Source organism: Chamaea fasciata, unplaced genomic scaffold (assembly GCF_029207755.1).
Source record: "Chamaea fasciata isolate MVZ Bird 193981 ecotype frontalis unplaced genomic scaffold, bChaFas1.0.hap1 SCAF_2, whole genome shotgun sequence".
Lineage (NCBI taxonomy): Eukaryota > Metazoa > Chordata > Aves > Passeriformes > Sylviidae > Chamaea > Chamaea fasciata.
In genome coordinates this window covers 1,308,080-1,320,166 of record NW_027094087.1, presented here as the reverse complement: position 1 = coordinate 1,320,166, position 12,087 = coordinate 1,308,080, and the positions used below count along the sequence as shown (strand labels likewise).

Sequence of the window (12,087 nt, the reverse complement as noted above, 5' to 3'; positions counted from 1 at the left end):
AGGAATCAACTCAGGTGACTGGTGTTCCATGCTGACAGGGTTCTATTTACAGAGTTCCCCAGCACCAATCTCAAATCTCCAGCTGTTCTTGTGCAGTGTCTGCCATCCTCCTGCTCCTACGGCCACCACTGAAATGCTGCAATAAATTAGTGTATTTTCAAAAGAGTTCAGTTTCCATTCTATCAGAGATTTGTGTTATTTTGGCTAAAATTCACTCAGTTTCTCTCATTCCTTACAAGGCAAATACCATCACCTTCCCAGTCTTCACAGGATTAAGATAAATCAGTTAATTTTCACAAAGTGTAGGAATACATGATAAAGCGAAGGAAAAAAAATGAGCCATGGCAGAAGTGACTAAGACATAGTGGGAATGTCTGATTTTAACCCTTACAATTTTAATCCTCTGAAAAATTGTTCAAAAGGCCACTGGGCAGCTCGGCACCCGTGCCAGAACATGGTAAAAGAAGTGGTCAGCTTCTGTTTTGATTTTAAACAATGGAAGACCAGTACATTCTGGCAAATATACAATTACATTATATACAAAATATATATATAAAGATATAAAACAAATCATGTTATGTATGTTTATTTATTATCTGCTTTATATATTATGTACACACATGCACATATTATACAGACAAGAATTGCCATAGGAATACTGTAATTTTTAAGGGAATATTAATGTATATATTCTGATGTTTTGAAATTAGTATGTTTTCTAGGTCTGGTGAGACACAAGGTGAGGGAAATGGGTAAGGGTGACCACGGTGTCTGCTTACATCCACCTCCCCACCTTTCCTGCTCCTCTCACTCCACCGCCAGCTGCTTTTTCCCTCTCACATCCATTTCATGGCATTTAAGGCTCCTCTCCTGACCACTGCCACGGACATGAGGAGCTGCCAACTGGACCGTGTGGCTATAAGCTACATTAACTCCGCTATTCCCCACATTTGAAAATGTTTTAAATGCATGAAGTTTCTCAGTGCCACAGACACAGCAATCAACACCGAGTGCCCTGTCCCCTCCTGATGACAGATAAGCTGGTTTTACTCAGCACCCACAGCTCTTCAATGTTAACTTGACCTCTAGAAAACACAGAGAGGAGAAAAAAATCCTAACAATTACTGCCTCTTTTTAAAAAACCAACTGAACAGACGCTTCTACCTGTGCCTCACCTTAAATGTAGCTCAGGGAATGGGCTCTCCCACCTTTTTTTTGTACAACGTCAGTGCCTCTAGCTGAGGTACTACAATTAGAAACTCATTAGCATGCAGGGAAACTCAACCTCCTTGAGGTTACTTGCAAATTCCAAGGGGCCAGGCCATGCTGATTGCCTGGAGTCACATTTTACTCTGAAACGATGATAATGAAACATCAAGCAAAACCAAAACATGACAAGGAAGGTCATCTGTGTGTACCCAGACTGTGAGAGACCCGTCTCTCTCTCGAGTTAAAAGTGTGAAATAATAGTAACTGCGGCAGAGATGTATTCATGATCTCAAGGAAAAACCCCAAAAAACCAACATTTTACCCATTTAACATGCTGGGTATAATGGTTTTTTGTAGGTAGCAGCAAAAGCACACATTCAGTAAACTGTTCTTTCACCACAGGAGCATTCTCAGCCACTGATTTCAGGTAGCTTATTAATCATGGAGAATAGCTAATAATAACAATATAAAATTGCAATTTAAATACTATTAACTGGCACACTGTTAGTGGGAAATGAGAACCTTTCTGAGCTCTCATTTCTGAATATTAAGGTAAGCCTCTAAGCATTTATTAAATAATGCAGGACCAAAAATACAAGTGCAAGAGCTGAGTACAGAATCCCAACTGATCTAGAAAACTGGATCCTTCTCCCATTTCTGCCACGGCACAGCCTAGAAAAGCCAGGAAAGAACCCACTGGAGATGGACAATAAACAGAAAATACCCCCAAAAACCTTCAAAGGCAACAGGTACAACAGGGTGAAAACACAACGCAAAAAAAAAAACCTCTGGACAAAATAAGAGCAGGGAAATTCAAATCCAGGCCCTGTAATTCATCACATGCATTTGCACCACTTACCATGTAATTAGGGGCAAGTTATAAACACTGGGCTGGGGTGTTTCACTTGCCTTTGGACAGGTTCTCCTGCTCCCAACAAAAGCACTCTGTGTTTAGAAACTTGGCACCCAAGAGCAGGGCACCAACCTACAATTTTTTTTTTTTTTTTAAACCAACAAAGCGTTCAGTTCTGGGAAACTTATTTTCACTGGCCACCCTTCTACTGCTTCTAGCTTGCCAAAAAAAAGTCAGATGTCAGAATATTCCAAATTCCCTAAGGTGACACGAGGCATTTGGAGAGAATCTGTGAAAAGGTTTAGAAATCTGGCTCCGTAAACCACTGAGCATTTCCAGCTCCCTTTATAAGTGGTTTAAAAGGAATATCCCACTGCTGATGAATGCGACTTCCCATTTATGTGGAGCACAACTTCTCTCCCCAAAAGGCTTTATGTGAAATTTTATTACCACCTCCAAAAACAGAAATCCTTTTAGAGGCCCTGGAAGAAGCATCCGACATTGTTTTGGAGCTGTGCACTTATCAGCAATCCAAGGAAGCGATCCCACAAGACTTCATTCATATAAACAGCCATTCAGTGAATCTCAAATGCTGCAGCTGCACTGCTGCAAAGCTGGGGGGGGGGGGTTTAAATCCAAGGAGCTGAAAGCCTCAGTTGTTAAGTCTGAGCTTCCCGAAGCGCAGAGTGTAATTATTTTTCCAACTTATCAAGACGATTCCCTAAATGCAGCGACTGTTGTGTCTCCGCATGTAAAAGACGTTCCCAGCGTCCAGTGGATAAATGCATTAAGAACTGGTGTTGAATTTCCTACGTCAGTTTAAAAAAAATCACTCAGAAATACGCATTTTTAACCGCAGCTTCAGGAGGCACCGTCATTGAAAAATTCAGGTATTTAATCAAGTTTAGTTCAGCTGCCAATGGAATTGATATTTGCCAAGGTAAATTCACATCCGGAGAAGGAATGGGAGCACCAATAATTTACGGCACCATTGTCAGTGAGCGGCCTTAGCACAAACTCCACGTGATTTAGGAAGGGTTTTCAGACGAGTTTTAGGCTGAGAAGACACGCAGAAAATCCAGCACTAAAAACCCATCCATCACAGGCACAGGAATCATCTTTTCCCAACTGACAGCGAAGTCTGGCCCCAGAACACGTTTGCTCTTGTGTATTTTGGGGGTGATGCAGCACTGAGGACTGAAAGGATGTTTAACATGACATCCTACAAGCTGCACTTGGAAGCAGCCTAGTGACAGCTTGTGTTCTCACATTCCACGTCAGGCACATCTCCAGTTGGATTTATGGCATACCCAGCTCCACGAGCTCGCTCTCTTGGATTTTATTCTACCTTTAATCTATTTTAAAATAAATTAATGTATTTTTAATCTGTTGTACTTGGACTTAAGCTCCAAGAGCCTTTACTGTAAATTAAACAGGCAGCTGCCCCTCATTAGATGCTTTCTAATTTTGGACCGGGGGAGAAAAAGCAATCCTCCCTCTTTTCTCGCAAACAAATCAAAATTCATTCCACTCCCTATCACAAGCATGAGGCCAAATCCGCTTTTATTTCAGATGAATGGGAAGCCGCTCTTACTGAAGAATGTGAATTTAAATTTATTTTGGACCGAGTAAGCCAGAACATTTCCTCTCCCTCTAATTGACCTGATTTTACCTTTCGCTCAAGTTTCACACTGACTTCTGAGGAAACCACGCGGAGATTGACTTCATAACAATTGGGGAAAAAATGTTAAAAATGTTTTCTGTCCTCGAGAACTTCCTCAAGTCAAAAGACACGAAAAAACAGAATGGGCCTAAGCCGTGTATAGACCAAACTGATTCAGAACTTCAACACATTTTCATAGTAAGTAACTTATGGAAAAGATAAATGAAAAAAACATACACCATGGTAATTGGCTGATTAACAAATTATCCCAACAGTGCAACACCAGAATTATTCCAGAGCCTACCTGTGCATATTCCTTCTCAATTGCAGCTCTTTTCTGACTGAATGCTCTGAAAGAAAGCAAAGAAATTCCATTAGACCATTAAGCAAAACACTCCAATAATTTCATCAAAATCCATTAACACAGAGAGCAAAACTCCACAAATCCAATAATTTACTTTACAAGGAGCTTCTGCTGGACAGTCTGCAGAGTGAAACAGCAACAAAAAAGGGAAATGGTTTGACAAGTGCACATCAGTAGCCCAGCAACGACCGTGTGTGGACTTCACGTGTGTGATGGCTGAATTTCCAAGTTTTATTGGGCAAACTCAGTTCCCAGGGCCACTCAGTTCCCAGGCATAAATAGCGTTTCCTTCATGAAAAGCTCATCAGTTTTCCAGTGGTGCAGCCGAGGGAGGAATTTGGACAGGATTTGGCTTTATGTATCCTTCAGACTTACTTCATTTTTTTCAGACTTATTTTGATCAGAGTTTTTTTCTTTAAGCTATACCACAAACAACTCAGCTTAAGGCTACACCACAGGCACAGAAGAAAAAAAATCTAATTATATTTAAATTAGTTACACAATAATTCTGGTGACACGCCAATAAGAAAAAAACACACCTCAGGAACATCCTCTAATAAAGTTAGCTCAATAAAAAGGAGCTCAGGACAGGCTCCTTTTATTCCTATCTACTCCATTTCATCCATGAAGAGTATGCACAGGCTACAGGCTCAGCTTCCCCAACAGGATGTAAAACAAAAGTTTAAATGGATCAGGATTGCTTAAAATTCTTCCCAGACCAATGACAGCCCAAAAGATGTGGCCGTATTCCAGCTCCAACAGCTGAACTTCCCCAATCCCCCTCGCGTGGCCCAGGTGGGTTCCAAGGGCTGACTCCCATATGAAACACCTCCATAGGAACAAGTGAAGTTGGCTGAGACGCCTGTGAGTGAATTTCCTTTGTAAACCATTCCAAGTATTCCAGCTAATATTATAACCCAATTTCTTTTAAGGTCTCCTGCTCCAAAATCCAATATCCCAGTCAGTTCAGCAAACACCTCCAACAGTGTTCCTCTGAAAAGACTCACTTTTCTATCAGAAGCATAAAGAGCTGCACAAATAAGTCCAAGGAATAACTGAAATGTGTAATCAATATGGAAAATGTAGAAGAAAACAAGCAGCAGTCTTTGGAATGTAAATCTGGGAATACTTCAGGCAAACTAAGTTATTTTCCAATTCTCAGCTAACTGCATTTCAAAACAGGGCTGAATTACACCAAACCTGGATATGAACTTGTGCATTTCACCTGAGCTTTTTTTCCCCACCCCATTCAAACCAAATTCCTCCTAAATTAACTGCAAAACAACGACTGTGACAAGCAGGATGCCCGAGACATCCCCAAAAACCTTCTACATTTAAAGTTTGGCACCAGAGAAGAAAACCCAAAACGTTCAACCAGCCCTTGTGCAGGATTATAAAATCACATGGGAATCAAACTGACTCCCAAGACCAACAGAAATCTTGGAATCAGATCGACCTCAAGCTCTGGCAGGAAGAGAATGGATCGTACAGCAGGACCTCCTTACGAGAAATAGTTTAGTGTTAGATTTTGTTCTGTATTTTAAATGGGGAAATAGCTGGCAAGGTGATGCATCCAACATTTAAATTTGTTTTGCTGACTGAGGAGGATGGTTGAGCACGGAAAGGCCGCCGGGATCGGCCGTCTGCATTCCTTAGAGCCGGTGCTTTGGGACTGTGATTCCCTCCCTTGGGCCAACACAAAGCTGCTTTCAACCTTGGGACACTTCATGCAGCAATCCTCCTATGACAACTACGAATGTATTACAAAACACCATGACAGAGGAGACTGAAGTCAACACGTTTCCCAGGAGAAAATTATTTTGAGCGGAGGAAAAGAGAAGTCTGACTAATAAATGCATCATAGTTTCTTTACTCTGACGTGTGTATCCAGATTCTATGCGCCAAGCTGGGATAGTCTTAACCTTATTGTCCTTCAGGATGGGCTTTCAAATCCATTCATATAAGGAAACATTTCTTTCCATGAAGTAATAAAATGTTCTCTAACCACTGGTAACTTTTTAAGAAGTGAATTAGTGAGTCTGCAAGAACGCAGGAACATTATTTAGTGGGGTTTTTTTAAACTAGGGAGCATTAATACCTACTTCTATATCTTTTTCTCGAAGTAACCATTAACTAAGTGCAGGAAACACCAGAACTGCACTCCCCAAAAAAGCATCTTTGTTTGTGGACAGTAATTCCTGAATGTCATCTTTATCCTGCCAACGTTAATGCAGTGCACTCACTCCACTTGCCCCACTTTTCCTCGAGCTCGGTGAGACCAGGGAATTCTAAGAGAGCAGGAGAAAGAAAACTTCTCTTCCAGCCACCCCCACTTTGCTAACGCCACTTTTTCTAGTGCTGAGCCCTCACTGTCACTGCAAATTCCCAAGCCCAAATTTCAGCCACTGCCACACATTTCAATTATCCGTATCAATTTAAGGCAACAGATGCTACGAAATACTGAGGTATCTTTTTATATTCCCATTGTAGAAGAGCATAACAATGTGAATTAAGGAGTCAGGTCAGTGGAGAATCATATTTCATTAGGTTTTCCTACAGGGAAACAGGAGAAACAGACGGGCTTAATTATTTCATGGATGTCCACCCGGGCTGGAAATGTGTAAAGCTCACACCTTCATGAAAAATCAATATAAGAACATGAAAAAATCCACATTAGAGTTTTTTTAAGACAATGTCACATCTGCCAATATTGTGCAGTTGTACAAATGTGAAGATCAAAGTCGCAGCTTGCACTGCAGAAAGTTAAACCCCGTGGCACCCTGAAAACCAGGAAGTGAGTTAGTTGCTGCGTAAAAATTTAATTCCATGCAGAGCTATGCAAAAACGTAAACACACACTTCATGTTCAGGGCTCTTGAATAAAAGAAGAGGCTAAATTTGCACCAGTGAATGCATTTCTATTCCAAGGCTGAGAAATTCAACATTGAACCAGGCAAGGCCTGAATCCCATTTGGAACAATTTCTTGTGCAAGATGATGATGACGAACAAAAACCCGAGGTATTAACTGGAAAATTCATAAAGCTCACCTGACAGCAGCAGTTTGTGTTTGTGGGGTTTTTTTGGCTATGAACATTCAGACAAATTGTTTGGGAAATTTAATTAAATTTTTAAATCCTTTCAATTAACACAAAGCTTTAGAAAACGGAAAAACTAGCAGCACATCCAAAACATCCAAAACCAAAAGAAACACCTTCTGACTGACCCTGACCTGAAATTAATTCACCCCATCAAAAATTCCTGAAGTAAATCTCCCTAAGAATTGTAAGAGCACATTGCAGCTGGGTTAAACCTGACTCAATCCGCCAGCACTCAAGAAGATGAATCAGTGAATTTTGAAATACCCAAAAATTTCCAGCTTCCCAGAAAGTAGATCAAGGATAATTCCTGACAGCTAGAACACACCAGTGGAAAATTATGACTTTACAACTTGTGCTTATAATGCACACTGGGAGCACACACACTCAGTGTGCAATCATGTCCAAACCAATACTATCCTGGTTTTTTTTTTAGTATACACTCACTCCAAAATTTTCCATTAAAAGCGTGGAACCAGACAGCTCTCATTATAAAAAAGAACAGAAAAAGGGGAGCAGCTAGTTTTGTCCCAGTGACAAAAAGCACTCCATCAGCTTGAATGAACCCTAAATATTGTTGAATTTCTTTGTATTTATTCTTTCTTGTCCTCTTTTTTAAACCATCACAGACTTTCAATGGTTTTGAATGATTTCTAGTGGGGCAAAGGGAATAAAGAACCATATTGCATTACTGCTGCCAGGACAAGGATGATATTTAGGAATTAGTCTCCACAAATCACTCCTGACCAACCTCTTTAACAGTGAAGTGTTTCTGTCAGGGTGGCAGTGAAATCCCAGCCTGGAGTCCCAGCCTGGCCTGCTGCTCAAGGCTGGAATGCTCCTGAACTTGGCATTTGCCTTTGTTGACCTTCCAGGAGTTCCTGCCAGCCCCTGTCACTCACAGCCCAAGGTCACCCTGGCCACGGCCCTGCCTCCAGCCTATCAATGTTCTCCCCCAATTTAACAGGCTCCTTCAGCTCGCCAAAAGCCCCATCCCACCATCCAGCTTGTGACTGAAGTCATGGAGCAGCACTGATCCATGGACCTCTGAGGGATTCCCAGCTGCCAGCTGCACTTGGCACTGCTGCCCAGCACTCAGATTTGGGAAGCCCGGCCAATTTTCCACCCAGCTATCAGCCCACGTGTCCCCAGTGTGGCTGTAAAGGTGCTACAGGACCGTGGCAAAGGTCTCACCGAAGCCACCACGCACGACACGTGCACTGCCAGCTTCCCCAAAAGGCAATCCAGCACCTTTTGCCCTTGGGAGTCCACGCTGGCTGCTCCAAATCACCTCCGTGCCCCTTCAAGGAAAGGAAAAGAAGCCTCAAAAACGTTTTCCAGGAGGTTTTGCTGTGTAATTTTCCCAGGAATAAAGGTAAAGATGAGCAGCTGCTGTTCCCCAGATCCTCCTTCCAGCGGTCTTTGAAAATGGGTCCAGCAGTTGCCTTTCCGCAGCCATCAGGAAGCTCTCCCATGACCTTTGCAAGGTGAACTGTCCCACTGCACCTCTGGAGTCCAAGTAAGCTCAAAGTCCTGCAGCTGCTCCTGCCACGTCCAGTTCCATTGGACAGGTCACAGTCACGGTGCTGGCCTTGGCTGGGATGGGGTTAATCTTTGCACAGTGGCTGGGATGGGGCTGTGCCTGGGATTTGTGCTGAGAACACAAAGTTCCGGGCACAGATAACTCAGGGATGTTCCCATTATTGCTGAGCAGTGCTTACACAGCTCAAAGCCTTTCCTGCTCCTCACACCACAGAACGGTTTGCGTTGGGAGGGACCTTAATAATAATCTTGTCCCAGCCCCTGCCATGGGCAGGAACACCTTCCACTATCTCAGGTTCTTACAAGGTTAGCTCAGCCTGGCCTTGGACACTTCCAGGGATGCAGGGACAGCCACAGCTTCTCTGGGCAATTTGTTCCCATTAGGGAGTAGGCTGGGAGTGTGTAAGAAATTGGGAGGAGACCCAGGCAGGACAGCTGACCCCAAGTGACCCCAGGCCACACAGCATTGTGCTCAGCAATAAAAGCTGGGGGAAGAAGGAAGAAGGAAGAAGGGATATTCAAAATGATGGCATTTGTCTCGCCAAGTCACAGAATCAATAATGCTGGAAAAAACCTCAAGGGATCGAGTCCAAGGTGTGTCCAATCCCCACCTTGTCACCAGCCCAGAGCAGTGAGTGCCACGTCCAGTCCTTCCTTGGATACCTCCAGGGATGGGGACTCTAAACCTCCCTGGACAGTCCCTTGCAAAACCTGACAATCATCTCCATGAAGAAATTCCTGCTCATGTCCAACCTGAGTCTCCCCTGGCCCAGCCTGAGCTCATTTCCTCTCCTCCTGTCCCTGTTCCCCCCGGCTGTCCCCTCCTGTCAGGGAGTTGTGGAGAGCCACCAGGTCCCCCCTGAGCCTCCTTTTCTCCAGGCTCAGCCCCTTTCCCAGCTCCCCCAGCCTCTCCTGGGGCTCCAGCCCCTTCCCCAGACCATGACACTGAATTAAAATATCCTTTGGAATGCCAGCTCCCACTACAAAATCCAAAGGGGAACAATCCTGCAATACTTGGGAGGAGGGAATGGACCAAAACGTTTTGCTCCCCCTTGAAGGAAAACAGATTTTCGTAAGAAATGCCAACATCCTCGTTTGGTTTAGTTCAGTACTTTTACGTGGATGCCTCCTCCCACTTTCCCCCAGCAACGTGAAAAATGCACCATCATGAATCAATACCGTACAACCAAACAACTGCTGTTACCTGGTTTTTAATTTAAGGACAGGTGTGTCACTAACAAAGGCACAACCGAATCCCAAACACTCCAGCCAGCATAAATCATTCCTGTGGCTCCGCTCGGGGCAGGGGTTGACAATAAATGCTGAGATAAGAGAACGCAGCAGCAGCTGCATGGCTAATGAGGGACTCCAGGAACACCCGTGTGTGCAGGGACACACTGCATTAATATTCCCTCCCCGTGGCCAGCAGAGACAAAGACAACATACCTGGAGCAATAATGAACCTACAGAAATTATTCACCACGACAAGACTCCCAAACGCTGCTTGTAATAAGCTCTTCTTCGTGGTTTTTCTCTTTACCAAACAGAATTACCACAAGAGAAATGTTTTAGAAGATTTGCATAAAATTCTGAGCGTCTGAAGGGTAAATGATTTTTCGGAGCATCATTATTTCTGAAGTTATCTGTACACAGGCTGCAGAAAGCGTGGCAGGGCAACAACCAGGTTATTAAAATTTGGAACATACTTCACAGAATCCCAGAATGGTTATGGTCAGAGGGAACCTTACAGAATATCCCATTCCCTACCCCGCCATGGGCAGGGACACCTTCCACTATCCCAGGCTGCTCCAAGCCCCAATATCCAACCTGGCCTTGGGCACTGCCAGGGATCCAGGGGCAGCCACAGCTTCTCTGGGCACCCTGTGTCAGGGCTTCCCGACCCTCATGGGGAAAAACTTGCTCTTAATACCTTCCTGCTAATATCTAATCTAAACCTACTCTCTTTTTAGTCCAAATCCACTCCCCTTGTCCACCTTGTCACAAAGTACCCAAGACTCCTAATTCAGAGATTTTTGTAGACTGACTTTCCCTTTTCCCAGCAAAACTCCTCCAACACTGATCAATGAACACCACTAATGATATTTTTTATTTTTACATCAAAAATTTCACCTCAGACGAAGTGCAGCAACTGAAGCTTCACCTTAATTACATCATGCAAAAGAATTAACTCCTTTATTACAACTCTTTGTACTGTTACACCACCACAAAATTACCAGGGAATCCTGGTGCCTCCGATCACTTTCTGGCTAACTGTATTGGATTTAAACATCCCCAAATTTCAGTAAAACCAGTGCTAACTCTAAGAGTTGATCTCACGGCTTTGCTCTTGCAAAAAGGCAGCTGAAGAACTTAAGAAGTTGTAAGAAAGGAGAAAGTCACTTCCATTTTATTTAAGACCAGAGTCTCCACTGGCACAGAATACTTTAGGTTCCTTTTCAGCCACCCCAAGAAAAAAAATCACCAGAGGTCACACTACAGCAAATCACAGCCTTTATGTTTGGTTTTATAAATAACAAACTCTCTTTTGTTCAATGGTTTTATATCATCTGAATGAAACAAATCCCTTCCTAGAAAGATGACTCTCTCACATGCATGCTGTCACCTGCCAGGTTTACGTTATTGCTTAGAAATAGGCAGTTCAGCTGCACTTTTATCAAGGAGCAAATGTTCCATGTCAAGTTTGAATAATATCATCACTGCCACTGTTGCCTTTCCTGCTGAAGACTTTGCACCACCTATTAAATAAACTCCACAAGAAGTTACTGTACTGTGCTGGGCATTTAACAGCACTGTTCAAACACCATTTTGCTGCTTGGGTTTTGGGCTGGCTTTATTTGCCTGGTCTGCAGTTAAACTTGCTGTCTCCCACATTACATCACATCCATGGCCTTCAGCACAGAGGTACGCACGTGGAATTCTTCCCCCAGCTCTTGGTGACGAACATATTTCTACATCAGAGCATTACCTTGGCTCTTCTCTCCAAATTACATGTTCAGGTTTTCCTAGACATCAGTAAAGGGAACGATTTCCCTGGAAAAGGTTGAGTGGGGGAAATAAAACTGCTGAGTACTGCAGACTCTTCCCTGGAGCCCATCACTAGGCTGCCTCAGACAATGTCTTGCTGCTCCCATTCCCAAAGCATCTCTCCTTCCACTCCTCGTGTCCCTGACCAGCTGGAGGTGTCACTGATACAGTCCTGGAGCAGCCAAGCAAAGCTTCCATACTCCTCCCTCCTCCACGCTTTCCCTGCTCAGCCATGAGGGGCTCCTGCTGAAATTCCTGACCTTCCCACACAACACAACGGGATGGGCTCCTCCTTAGCTCTTTGGAAATCCTCCTT

At 43.5% G+C, this 12,087-nt stretch overlaps 1 protein-coding gene across 1 annotated transcript in view; it reads right to left on the bottom strand.

The window, feature by feature from the left end:
• FCHSD2 (FCH and double SH3 domains 2) overlaps positions 1–12,087 on the bottom strand; it is a 119,637-nt gene that overhangs the window by 89,674 nt on the left and 17,876 nt on the right. Inside the window, exon 3 of the mRNA XM_066207567.1 lies at positions 4,030–4,075. Within this exon, the coding sequence (XP_066063664.1) occupies positions 4,030–4,075 (46 nt within the window). The remainder of the gene's footprint in view (positions 1–4,029; positions 4,076–12,087) is intronic.